Here is a 14,452-nt window from a genome sequence, read left to right as displayed (position 1 = left end):
GTTCTCCTCTTTTCCAAAAAAGCGGTTTCCGGTAAACTGTTTCTAACCTAAGCTTCTCTATTTATAATACTAAACGCTCTTCCTAAATCTATTTTGGCCCAACAACTTATTCTTCTTTCTATTCTAACCCCCTTCTTATTTCTCTTACACCTAAAAACTACTCTATTCCTCATAATCTTATTTATTTCTAAATTAAATATATCTCTCCCCCACTTAATAATAATAATACACCAATAACAAATATATCTCTAACAAATAACAAATATATTTCTACACCAAATAACAAATATATCTATAACAAATAACAAATATATTTCTACACCAAATAACAAATATATCTATAACAAATAACAAATATATTTCTACACCAAATAACAATTATATTATGCTAGTAAATACCAACATATAACATAAGAAAATATCACATAAATCATGTAAATCATACCAATCATATAAATATATTCTAAAACTAATTAAAATAATTAAATAAAAAGGAGGGCGTTACACCATGATCTTTGCTTTGGCACTACTCTTAGACATACCTGCATCATTGACATTTTTAGATTTAGGTACCCATTGTTCTATGGGTCCTGGAAAGTTAGTACTTAAGGCTTTACTCTTCACTTCTTGTACCTTGTGCTGTGAGTTGGGTTGCTTCTGATTAACCATCACCTTAGGTTTTGGTACTTCAGAAGCAGTAACTGTCTTCTTCTGAAACTTAGACTTCAGAACCCCAGATTTTGGTTTCACCAGACTCTGAGGAATAGGTTCTGATCTTTTCAGGATCCTGACCTTTGAAGTCTTGGAATCAGATTTGATCATAGCCTTTGACTTAGAGTTCTTTGGCTTTGAAGTAATCTTAGCCTTAGGACTTGAAGCTTCAGGTTCTGATTGAACAACAGTTTCCAACTCAGCCCCTTCTGGTACAAAGAATTTTTTCAGACCTTCCTTGATGCATTCACAACAAGATTTTAGATTGGTTTTCTCAAGTTTCACTTCTGGAAAACCAATTCCTCTGCCATTGTTCTTGTAAATGCTATAAATCATAGAAGCTACTCTGCTTCTGTCAATGCCAGATATAATAAAATCTTCAAGAGCAATTTCATGGTTACTTAAAGGTTTTTCATTACACTTATCTTGTAGCTTCTGACATAAGAACCTGAGCTGATCTTCATATGTTTTACACATGAAGTCAAAGCCCCTAAGTCCTTGTTCAGAAGCTTTCAGATCCAATAGAGTTGATTTTTGCTGTTGTACCAAATCAGCATATTTTTCTTTTAAATCTTTCAACTCATTGGTTCTTACTTCAAAATGTGTAAGAAGTTCTTTAAGTGACTCAACAAGTTCATCTCTGGGAATTTTGGAATATACCTCGTTTTCATCTTCTGAGTCTGAATCTGATCCAGCTTCTGAAGTTGCTGTTGCTACTAACCCAACAGCTACCTTTGCATCTTCATCAGCTTCCTCTTTATCAGATCCAGATTCACTACCCAAATCATCCCAGGTTGCCATTAAACTCTGCTTAATCTGCTTCTTGAGTTTGCTTGGTTTGAATGTAGACCTCTTTGACTTGTCCTTTGACTTTTCTCTTTGAAGATCAGGGCATTCAGCAATGAAGTGTCCAGGCTTCTTACAGTTGAAGCATCCCTTCTGATCTTCTTTCTTTGAGCTTCTGGAGTTACCCCTTCTGGAGAGAAACTTTCTGTTCTTCTTGGCCAGATATTGAAGTCTGTTTGAGAGCATGGCCATTTCAGCAGCATCTGGTTCAGAATCTGAACTTGACTGTTCTTCCTCTTCAGATTCAACTACTTTGAGAGCTTTTGATGACTTGCCTTTGGATGGAAGAGCTATTGATTTACTCTTCTTAGTAGACTCATGTTCATTAAGACTTAACTCATGAACTTTGAGAGAACTAACAAGATCTTCGACACTTAAAGTGTTTAAATCTTTAGCTTCCTCAATGGCAGTCACCTTTGGTCTCCATCTGGCAGGTAAGCTTCTGAGTATCTTGCTTACATGATCAGAAGCAACATAGCTCTTCTTTAGAATCTGTAGCCCAGAAACTAAGGTTTGAAACCTTGAGTACATCTCCTCAATAGTTTCATCATCCTTCATCTTGAATAACTCATACTGATGTACAAGCAGGAGAGCCTTTGCTTCTTTGCCCTTCTTGCTCCCTTCATAATTTGAACAGAGAGAAGCAAACATAGCTTTAGCAGTGGATTTGTCACTCATCTTCATATACTCTGCTTTGGGTATGGCAGTGACAAGAGCTCCTCTGATAATATGATGCTTCTTGTAGAGTTTCCTCAGTTCTGGAGTATGTTTCTTTCTATCCACAGCAGCTCCTTCTTCATCAAGGACTAAATCACCAACACCATCTTCCAGAATATCCCATAATTCTTCATCTAGGCTCATGATGTAACTGTAAAAGTTGGTCTTCCACCAAGAGAACTCTTCAGCATCTCCATTGAACTTTGGAACTTTTCCAACACTGGTTTTCTTACTATCACTATAATCATGTGAGACATGTTTATAGCTAGTATCACTAGGACCAGTAGGAGGAGGAGTAGACATGTTTTTCTCAGATCTTTGACTGTTGCACGGTTAAGTGTTACACAACAGACCAAGGCTCTAGATACCAATTGAAGGTGAGAAAAACACAAGAAGGGGGGTTGAATTGTGTTTTTCAAAAATTCTTCGTTTCTCCTAAAAACTGAACACACTGATCAGAAGCTAAGTGAGACAGCTTCTGAAGTGATAATCAGAATCTAAATGCAGCGGAATAAAACAGAGAGAGAGAAGAAGAACGACACAAAGCAATTATACTGGTTCCTTCCACAATCCGGAAGTAGTCCAGTCCCCCTTGCACTTCCAAGGAGATTTCACTATGAGTAATATCTGATTACAAATGCTCAAGCACACAAGCAAGAGACTTCCTTTGCTCAAGCACACAAGCTAGAGACTTCCTTTGCTCAAGAACACAATCAAGAGACTTCCTGCTCAAGCACAACTGCAAGAGACTTCCTGCTCAAGCACAACTGCAAGAGACTTCCTAACTAAACAAAATTACACAGAAAATTGTTTAAGGTTGAACACTTGATATACAATCAGAGGTGCTCACAATACAAATCAGATACAGACTCAATGGACTTAAGAATTTCTAAGATATGACTTTGAGACACAGAAATTCTAAGTGAATGCAGAACAATTTCAGCAGAGATTTGGCACTTGTAAAAATGTTATGAGTCCTTCGTTCAGCGTTCTTGCATTACCAAAACTCTAAGTCTTTACTCCTTTATATAGAGGTGTGAAAGAGACGTTGTGAAATTGCCAGCACACCAAAGAGTCGTTGTTGAAGCTTGATCTTTCACCAATGATCTTTTGCCTGATTTGGTTGTTGTCCTACGAAGAACCAATTTGAAATCCATTCCTTATCCAAAGGAACATATATGCAGGCGAGACCGTATTCTGGAGCTGTTTTCTTGTCTTGTAGCGTGGACACAAAACAGAGTGGTGGAGAACGTGGTTGTACAATTCGTACAAAGTACAATGTCAACGCTTTCGTCCAAATTGCAAGCACAAGCCTTCAAACACCTTTGAAATGACCGTTGCAATGTTCCACTAATTTTCTGCTATGTTTTCGAATCCAATAGACAGCTTTTTGCAATGTAGATCCTTCAATCTTTGAATGTTTTGCAAATCCAGTTGATCTTCAGCTTCTGGTGAAATGACTTCTGATGAGGCAGCTTCTGATGATGCAGCTTCTGATGATGCAGCTTCTGATGAAGCAACTTCTGCAGCTTCTGATGGTGCAGCTTCTGATGATGTGGCTTCTGGACCTCTTGTCTTCAGAAGCACTATTCTTCAGGAGCAGCTTTACTTCAGGAGCGGTATTTCTTCAGGAGCAGCTTGACTTCAGGAGCGCTTTGCCTTCAGAATCATCTAAGCTTCATTTCCTTTGCTCTTTATTTGCTCATTCAGAACCAATGATGATGTAACTTTATAATTATGGTCATGTACACTTGAACAAATATTAGCTAGTCCAATTTACAATTTTTAATACCTTGTTATCATCAAAACTCTTTAAGGTTCATTGTTAAACACATTTTGTTCCAACAATATCAACCCACGTTAAATTATGTGTTACTTGTTACTTTGTTTTCAATGTGTTTTGTATGTTAAAAATAAGGTAGGGCACTAATTAAGGGGAAAAAAAAGTAAATTTTGAATTAAAAATAACATTTTTTCCAATTTAAAGAATTTGTACAAGTTTCAAAATATTTTTACTATACTTATTTTTTTGACTAATGTCTCATAGAGCTTGTTAGTATTTTCTTAAAAATAAAGTGGTGATGATGTAGGTTACTATTTCTATTTTCTTTTGAAGGGATATAGTTTACTATTTTAGTTAACCACAAAACATCTAGTTGTACAAAAATTTATGCTGAATATATGTTACTCATCCAATTTTTAATGAAATAAATTTACTTCATTTGAAAATGAACAACTTCAACAATACAGGTGAGAATACTAGAACACAGTGGCGGAGCCAGGATTTATATAGAGCCTGGGCGAAAATTTTATCGCAAATTTTACCTCGGATTATTGGACTATCTTCCATTCGGTCTAACCACCTTATGCACCATTCTACTTCTTAATAGATCTTCTCATTATGGGCGGTGAGTCCTAGAAGGTTAGGTGGTTTGAACTTCACAACTGAAAATGTTGGTGATGTTCTTATTTATACAAAACATTAGTTATTTAATCAGGTTTGAACTAATCTAGCAGTTACTCAACTGCTCCAACAGCTATCTAACAGATCTCATAACATTCTAGATAACATACGGAGGGTCTAATGTGAGGAACTAATGTGAAGTGTGTAAATGGAGGGTCTAATGTGAGGAACTTACGGATCGAGCCCGGGCAAATGATGAAGATCTTAACATATGACGAAATGATGAAATTTTGGACATGAAAGTCTGATTTGATTCTTTGCACTACTCGAAAAACTTAGAATGTGTTTCCTAGTAGGATGAACCGACAACTTTTGAAGGAAAAAAAAATTGGTGTTTTAACTTGACACTCAAGAGTAAGATAGGCAATTCAAACAAGATGTACTTGAGATAAGAGTATAAATGTAGGGGTATAACCTAAAATTCCAGCAAATAGTGAAGTATTAAAAAGCAATGAATCGGGCCTGGAGAAGTAAAAAATAGCCCAAAAGCCCAATGATGATACGACGCCGTGTAGTAGAGTAGCTGGTTCCCCACTCTCTCTCTTCTCTGGTTGTTGTAATAATGAAATGATAGTTGAGTAAGTGAAAAAGAAAAAGAAAAAGAAAAAAGGGAAGAGATTGAGAAAAGAGAAATGAGCTTAACATCGACGGCAGCTTACGTTGCTCGACGCGCGGCGCAGAGGGAGAAGGTTCGGATTCTGTGTCGCCGAGCTCTTAAAGACACACTCAACTGGGCCGTACATCGTCACCTCTTCTACGACGACGTATTCCCTTTCCCTTTTCTCGTTCTTTCATTTCCCCAATTTCATTCAATTCATAACATTTTCTCAGGTCCGTCATTTGCCCAATTTGCCCAATTTTTTTGTTTTTGAAGTGTGTAAATGGAGGGTCTAATGTGAGGAACTTACGGATCGAGCCCGGGCGACCGCCCAGGGTCGCCAGGCGCTGTCTCCGCCCCTGCTAGAACAGAAATGGGGCTGCAAAAGACGTGGCAAAGTGCGATAGCTTGTGAACCACCTGTTTGAGTTATGAGAAACAATTTCATTCATTTTTCTATGTATTGAACAAAATGACCAAGTATTCTAAGTTGTCACTCTTGTTCTTGATCCTAACAATGATCGGTAAGATGCATGTCACACCCACACGCCATCCTCCTACCCCATATTTTCAAATATATAGTATTTATGAGCAATTAAAAGTTTTATCTTTTGTATGTAAGACTTAACTCAACTAAAAATGTTGATATTGTTATGTTTAACATCTTTATTTAAGACTCTATGGTTGTGTGAGTGAATTTCAACGGTGTTTGTTACTTCGTCTACAGGCCAACAAAAAAACCTCCAATTAATGAATTTGAAAATAAGTTTATTCTAGAAAACTCAAGTCTATAGTTTTCCAAATACCTAAAAATTCAATTATTTGAAGAAGAAAAAAAATTGACAAAATTATTTGAAACATTTATTACTGGTTTTTAACAATTAGACACGGTTACTCCGTAGTTAAGTTTTATATTTTTTATATAAAAATTTGATATTCTTTTGTTTTTAGAATCAATATTTTTGAAAAATCTAAGCTTTTCAAAACTTTTTTTTGTCCTTTCTGAGACATTCACATTTGAGTTTTCCCTTGCTTTTCCGACAAATTTAAATTTTGAGTTTTTTTTGACAAAATTTAGATGCTCCGTGTAGTAAGTTTTTGACTAAACTCATGATTTACTTAAATCTATAATTTTCTTAAAAATTGTTATAACCATAAAAATCGTTCTTTTAGTTAGGAAACATACAAAAAATATCAAACAAAATACACCTTGTCCATCTTGAAATTGTTAAATTTTAGTTTTTCAGTAAATAATAAAAAAGGTATAGACATTTAAAAATTGGTAAAGGTAAAATTATGATTTCATATGCTCTGTGTGGGGTAGGAGGCATGGCTGAAGGTGTACATGGGAGATTTTTCTTCTAAAAGACATGCTTTTGTGATGTGAATCTATTCACCCCCAATGTTCTTAGTCCAATTGCACTGACCCATAAAATATATTATTTCTTTTTCCACCCTCATTTTTTATCGTGCCCCTTATCTGAATTATAAAATCCAAAAAATGAAGGGTTTTGAAGGTGTTTAACGCTGTTTTGGAGGGTTTAGAAGGTGTTTAACGTTGTTTAGATTATATAATATGAAATTTGTAGGCACATGATAAATTAATAGGGCGGAAAAAGAAGCTACTCGTAAAATAAGATAGAGTTTTGGTCCAAGAAATTCTATTTAGGATGGGATAAGCTACAACCACATGTGTTTTATTGGTAATTTCATTGTGATTGTTGCTCCTTAGCCCTTTGTGTTGCTCGAAACGAGCAAAATACACCATCATAAAATAAATTTCGACAAACAAAAGGTATAAAAAGTACATCATTGAAAAATATCTTTTGAATTTCGATAAATTTGGGGGCACCACAACAACATGGAGAGCCTACATTGCAATACATTGTCATTGTTTGAGTTCATCAATTGGGTTGATCGACTTTCCCTCGATATTCCCTTCACCATATATAAATAATAACTTGCCACAAACAAGTCTCGTACTTTTCAGATGGAGTATAAAAATAAATTAAAATCTCTATTTAAAGAAATAGAAACACAGTCATTTTTTTCTCTATAAAATTGAGACCTTCAAAGTTATATCTTTACTTACTTTTTATTGCTTTTTTAGTCCTTAAAAAAGATTTGTTACACGCAGTTTTAGTTAGTGCTGTTGAGTTAACTTAACATGAATTTTTGCCATGCATGTTCAATCCATCGTAAAAAGTCCAATCGCAAACATTTAGATTAAAAATTGATTTTGTGGTAAAGTTTTCGTTATTTTCATATTAAACTTTTGGCTTTTAAAAAAGTTATTTTTAATTTATCTTTTTTATCTTAAACTTTTGGCTTTTAAAAAATTTATTTTTAATTTGTCTTATGTTGAATAATTAATTCAATTGCTTACTTTACCAAAGGCTATGGTATTTTTTTCCCTAATGTTACAGATTCAATTAATAAATCTATCAACTATCAATTGCTCTTCTTCAAAAAAAAGAAACTATCAACATGTTTTGTCCATATTTATAGTGTGTGAGTCTTGTATTTAGACTATTTGACAATTTTTTTTATCAATTATCAACTATAAATTCATTTATTATAAGTTAGATTATTAATTATTTTGTTGTTTTTTAACTAACATTGCCCATTTTGTAAAAAATATATGACTAACATAGCTCACATAAAGTTCTTTTTTTGGCCACTCATAGGCATAGCCCATATATAATGTTATAAGTGCTATGTTATTTTTTCCTTCATTATACCAATTGTTGTAACGATAATATCAATTTTGATTTTGGTCAATAAGTAAAAATAATTACTTTGTCAAAAAAAGTAAAAATAATTACAAAGCGATAGTCCAATTAATGATGACAATATATTCATATCGGGTTAAAAAAATCTTGCGAATACAAGCAAATTCAACGACGTCGTCTTGCATTCCTCTCCCCGTACGTCATTTACCTTTATAACCCTGCACAGCGTCGATTTTCAACAAAATATCACGTCAATCGGCATGAAAATTGTACAAAAAGAAAGGGCTAATTCCGTAAACTGAAATCCGATAAAATCCACCTGGACCCTCATTCTGAGGCAAAAAGGGCGAAAGGATCAGAGTAGTTACCGTGATCCATTTTCGTTATCTCTCTAACTTTTCTATCTCTCTAGAATTTTCTATCGTCTTCACAAATTAGGGTTTTTGCGAATCTCTTCGAAAATATCAAATCCCAACGGTTCAGCCATGGTTTCCGATTCAATCGCCGCCGTTCCGATTCCTTCCGCCGCTAACACCAAGAACCCTGGCAAAAAGAAGAGGGTAAGGATTTTCATTCCAATTTCGATTATATAATTTTCGTTCGTTATTCTTATTGAAACTCACGCAGTTACGTGTTATCGAATTCGATTTTCAGACCAATAGGTCCGCGAAATTGAAGCAGTATAAGATTGATGCGCGTCGTGAACAATGGCTATCTCAAGGTATGTGTGATGTTAACATCGATTTTTGTTTTGATCTAATGGTTTCTTAATTTTGTTATCTTTGTTATGGTTTTCAGGTGCGGTGAAGAAGAAGGGTTGCAAGGATGGATTGGACGATGATGTCCATGTGCCGTCGTCGCCAGTGGGGAAACAGAGCAAACGTGAATTGGAGAAAGTGGGGGCGAGGCGTAGAGGTGGAGAGGATGATGTGTTGATCCATCAAGACAGTGATTCGGAGTCACCGTCAAACAGTCCTATCAGTCCTAATAGTAGTGTGTTGTGTGGCAATGATTCCGGGACGAATTTCACTGGTAGTAGCAGTGGTGGAAGCAGTAGCAGTAGTAGTTCTAGTAGTGGTGGGTGTTTCTCTGGGAATATTACAGAAGAGGAAGAAGATGATGAAGAAGAAGTAGAACATGAGGAGGAGGATGATGATGGATGCTTGGATGATTGGGAGGCTGTGGCAGATGCTTTAGCCGCCGATGAGAAGCATAGAGCCTCTTCACAGAATGAACCCGTTGCAGAAACGGATTCATCTTGTGAAGTGACTGATGGTTTGAATTTAGGATGTTTGGATTCCAAACCAGGGAGTGGTGGAACGGTTCCTCGGGCATCCAGTAATGGCAAAGCTTGGAGGGCTGATGATGCTTTCCGCCCTCAGACTTTACCCAACCTGTCGAAACAGCATAGTATGCCGAATCCACGTTTTGTAGGAGGGGTTCCCTGGTCTCGCATGTCTGTGCCATCCAATTGTCCAATTTGCTGTGAGGATCTTGATTTAACGGACACAAGTTTTCTTCCGTGCAATTGTGGTTTTCGGCTTTGTCTCTTTTGCCACAAGAGGATTCTTGAGCAGGATGCTCGTTGTCCTGGGTGCAGGAAGCAATATGAGTGTGAACCTATCGAGACAGAAGCAAGTGTGCATGGAGGTAGCCTTACTCTTCGGTTGGCTCGTTCTGTTAGCATGATCGAAAGGTCTTGAGAGATTTCTCTGTTTTCGTTAGTTGTGTATGCTGTGGTCTCTCCTTTTTTGCATTATTTGCGTCGTCTGTAATTTTCTAGGTTGGAACATCTAATTTTCATAGGTCTAGTTGGTTTAGGACATGAGTTTCTTTAGCATCACGAAATCAAGTTGTTTCTCATTTCATCTTATGGTGCATGTGTTAATGTAGAATACTCATGTTGGTATGTGAATACATAAGGTGGTATAGAAATTCAATACATTGAAATAAATGGTTACATCCTGCCATGGCATATTCCCTTAAAGCTTCCACTTCACATTTTGTCTATAGTTTTTGTACTCCAATTCCATCATTTTGCAGCGTCGTTGTTTGATTGAACATGCTCGTAATGTGTAAATTAAAATTCTGCTTGTGTTGCAACGTATTGTGTTTATTTTCCTCTCTTAACTGTTACAGTTAACGACAAACATGCTAATAATCTCTAGTCAGATGTTTTTCCTGTTTTTTTATCAAATTTTCTGTTGGCCTTATGTTTTGCTGTGTCTCTGAAGTATGAATTAGTCTAGGAAGTTATGTTGCTGCTTCCATTGTTTGGAGGCAGTATTGTTTGTCTAACTGTGTATCACTCTCATATAATCAGTTTCTATTTTATTTAAGAATTGTTTTGGCAGTGTTAGCGAAGCTCTTAAGGTTTAATGTACAGACATGAACCTAAAATGCCTCAAAATAGTCATTCAACAAACTGGTTTGTGGGTTGTTTTTGAACATCAAGGGCGGTACAGAAATGCTGTGGTAGTCTGTTTTGCCTTTTCTCTATTGCTTTAAATTTGACATAATTTCTGCATGAAAAATTGAAAGTGATTGCTTTTTAATGTTAGCTAACATTGTAAATATATATTGTCTAAATATACTCGTGACATTTGAATATCGTTTTGTTTCCTGATGATTCTCTTCTAGGAACCAATATACTTTTGTAAGTATAAATTTGAAGGCTGGTCAATAGGGTTTTCAAGGTATGAGAGTATCTTTTTGGTGTTGCTGTATATGCTTCTTAAAAGTATGATTTAGTCTTGGTGAATGAATAATTTGTCCTTTCTGTTTCCTTGGGGTACTGATAATTGGTTCTTGACTTTTTATGTTTCATATCAATCAACCACCATAAGATCATCCTAGAAATATCATGTACTTAACAAACACGTATCTCTCCTAGTAATAGGATTCCGGATATTCCTGATTGTACAATTCTATACCTTGAAACGAACGCCCCCCTTAGGTTTTGCCATGTTAAGAAGATTGACTGTGAGAAGGTGATTGCACTTTGGAATGAAAAGTCATTCATTGGTTTGCCATAATGAAAAATTGAATATAGTGGAGATTCAATTGGGTGCTATTTGCGGATTCTGTGCCTCATATTGTTTAATAATGATCTATCTAATGTTTGGGCATTTGTGGTAAAGTTTGTGCTTTTTACAACTTTCTGTGTCTCTCTTAAAGTTACTACTTTGGTGTTTGTTGTAGTGTCGACCGTGGAAAATAGAATCACATTAAGTATGTTAATGATTATTGTTTTCGGTACGGTGGAACTGCTCATACTCATTTTAATTATAATAGGTTTTGGCCTATTGAGTATATAAACCTCTTGCTCCTATCTCTCCATCAAAAAACTATCAGTTTCTTTTCATTTATGGGCTACAACTACAATAATCTTTGATTGTCTCTTTTTGAACTTGGCGGGTGCAAAACAGATGACCTGATTGCTTGTCTTTGAAATGTAGAGATGTAAGTCATGTATACCTTAATTAGGTTTCTCTTACTACTGGTATGTCTGATTAAAATGGGTCTGTTTGATAATGTTTAAAACTAGCTGAAGAGCATATCCTTTGGAAACTAAGATCAATACTAGTATCAAATAGAACATTACTGAAGACTGTTTAATCAGTGTTATGAGTAACAGCAGTTGGTGAAATGCTGCTTTGCAAACAGAAGACTTTGGGCTGTTTCAGAGTGGAAGCACATACACAAGAGGGGATTATATTTGTGGTATATTCATCCTTAGGGGTTGGGGAGAAAATGAGATATGTTAGGAACGATAAAATAAATGTTTTGCAAGTCTCAAGCGTTGGGTATTCTCATGCAAAGCCTAACACGCACCAAGAAATGAATAATAGTTTGTACTCCTTTTAACAGTCTTTTTAAATTACATTATTCTTTTGTGAGATAAATTTTTGTTCTGTTTCAGCCTTTAGTGATGTTCTAAAACTTAAAATCTGCCCTTTGTGATGCAACAATTCAATCGTGCTATATTTAATGCCGCTTTCTTATCGTTTTTATGTTTGTATGATGCTACCATACTTAAAACACTCAATGGATTTGATAAAAGCTAGGTGTGATCCAATGTTCTACGTGGTGCATGGTGAACCACGGCTTTAAAATATTTGATTTATGAGTGAATATTTGAAGGTTGAAACTTGAAATTATATGAGGGCCATAGGTCAACAAAATATGTAAGATATTTGTAGTTTTTCCCTTGTGCTATATTTTCTGGCCATGTTGCCTAAGGTTTCAATTTCATGACGGTGAACGATATTTCAATTTAATTCTAATCTAGTTTTGGGCTATGGAGGCTTGATGGGGGGAGTAGATGCTTTACGCCTTCCCCATTTCCTTATAAAGAAAGATTGTTGTAGATATGGAAATGATAACGATGATGAAGTTGGTGGCATGTAGTTTTGGACGTTGGAATTTTTAAGCTGTGAGGAACTTTTCCATCTCTTAAGTCACTTACAAAGTATGCATTTGAAAAATTTACACTTTCTGTTTTTGTTTGTTTGGAAGTATACTTTGCAAACAGGAATGGGTTTTCTTAAACACAAGTGAGATGGTAAAGTTGCTTTCTCTTGGCAATTAGTTTGCTGTGGTCGTTTTCTCTGCTATTATCACACATTGCGTGAAAATTTATCTTATCCTAGAATTGTTATTAATGTATTCGATTTCCAATTGTAACTGTTTGTGATGAAATAATGTCCCAAGATATGTTGCTTGTGGCTGAGATTGGCTGTGAAATACTCCCTCCATCTCATAAGTGAGTCTTCCGTTCATTTCACATATATTAAGAAAAAATGTATAAGTGAAAAAGATAGTGATTTTGAGTGTTTTGTAAACATTCCTCGTTATCGTACTTGCAAAATATAATATATTAAATTGGAAGGGATGAAAATAGTATTAATTAGAGTTATAATTGAAAAAAAGTAATTAATATTGTATTGAAGAGTGAAATGAGTCAATTTATTTTTGCAAATGATTCACTTATTATGGGATGGATAGAGTATTTGATATTCCTCCTGATTATTTTTTGTTTCATTTTGGGGGTGAAAGTGATGAAAGTGATTATTGAATTACTAAATTGATTGTGACATAATCAAAATATTTGCTACCGTAAAATTAAATGCATGCTTTGTTGGCTGTCTTGCCCCTTTGAGTTTTAGAAAGGAAAACGAAAAAGAATGTGGCATTGTAGTTATCACTCAAAATGGATAAACACTTGGCAACATTATCCGATCAGTAATAATAAATTAATTAATACTAGTAAGCAAAACTATTAGGCTGTTTTTCCTATATAAAAGAACTAATAGGCTGTTTCTCGTTTTTTCTTTCTTCTTAAGATCCAGCCTTGTCGAGTAAGGGTTGATGTTTTTGGATTACTATTTACTAGGAGAAACAATTTTTTATCGGATTTAACTTGCCTTTCAGTCGAAATTTAAATTACATGGTCCCGTTTTTGGATTAAAATGGTTACTTTCGGGTTTGATATTAAAATGACATTAGGTTCGATTCTCAAATGAATATGATTTTCTTGGGTTCGATGTTAAATTGATACCGGTGGATTTGGTTCTTGGATGAATCCGTTCTTTGTTGGATTTGACATTTTAGATTTTTTTTTAAATTAAGGTTCAATATTTAAAAATTTCTTTAAAAAAATAATAAAATCAGAACCAAAACAAATGTGACTGGTGAACATGATTTTATTGATTTGGATTCTCTTCGTTCACCTCTCTTTATCTCTTCTCTTGACAAAAAAAACTCTTCAACTTGTATTTTTTTTCCTTCATTTTTTTAAAAGAAATCAATCAAAGCCATGAAATAAAGAAAAATAAGTATTTTTTATATGAGTCTTGTTAAAATAAGTAATTACATATATTCCTTAAAAAAAATTGATTTACAATATATTAATTGCACAATCTTTTACAAAAAAAAATTATAAAGCTTTTAAAGAGTGTCACGAGGTTTCAAGGACACTCGTTAGTCGTTAACGTTTCTTTTCATAGCAACAAAAGTCATTTTCTGTCCAAAATGAAAACTAATCCCATCTTTAATGTATTTGTAACTTTCGAGCTGATCCAACCAAAAAGAAGAAATAGTGTCCAGTTTGACCGTCCTATTTCACGCTCATCTTATTTTGTCTATTTTCACTCATGGTTATAAAAAACCCTGCTTCCTCTTGTTCATCACTCATTCTCACAGTATACCACAAGTTGTGGGCCACAACCAAAGTCAGCAACCAGATTTTCTTTTTTTTTTTTTACCAGATTTTTATTTAGCATTTGAAATTTCTGAAGAAATTCATGAAAATATGACAACATTTTTGTAAATATGATGCCCAATGATTTTCGCTAAAACAAAGTTTTATGTAAACTGGATTTAG

The 14,452-nt window shown here is 34.8% G+C and overlaps 1 protein-coding gene and 1 long non-coding RNA gene across 2 annotated transcripts; both read left to right on the top strand.

Annotated features, from left to right (window-relative positions):
* The first annotated feature begins 8,433 nt into the window (after positions 1–8,433).
* LOC146901793 (uncharacterized) lies at positions 8,434–10,054 on the top strand. The gene is made up of 3 exons (XM_085738468.1): positions 8,434–8,627; positions 8,722–8,788; positions 8,866–10,054. Exons 1-3 carry the CDS (start codon positions 8,553–8,555, stop codon positions 9,768–9,770), a joined length of 1,047 nt encoding a protein of 348 aa, XP_085594594.1. The 5' UTR covers positions 8,434–8,552; the 3' UTR covers positions 9,771–10,054.
* Positions 10,055–10,672: 618 nt separating this feature from the next.
* On the top strand, positions 10,673–11,972 carry LOC146901792 (uncharacterized). Its single transcript, XR_015023846.1, has 2 exons — positions 10,673–10,763; positions 11,615–11,972. It is a non-coding gene; the product is annotated as an uncharacterized LOC146901792 (long non-coding RNA).
* Positions 11,973–14,452: the final 2,480 nt, after the last annotated feature.

Source organism: Medicago sativa, chromosome 8, assembly GCF_051527215.1.
Source record: "Medicago sativa cultivar Bolivia chromosome 8, Bolivia_mono, whole genome shotgun sequence".
Taxonomy (NCBI): Eukaryota; Viridiplantae; Streptophyta; class Magnoliopsida; order Fabales; family Fabaceae; genus Medicago; species Medicago sativa.
Note: the sequence above shows the minus strand (reverse complement) of the source record. Positions and strands in the feature narration are given on the sequence as shown.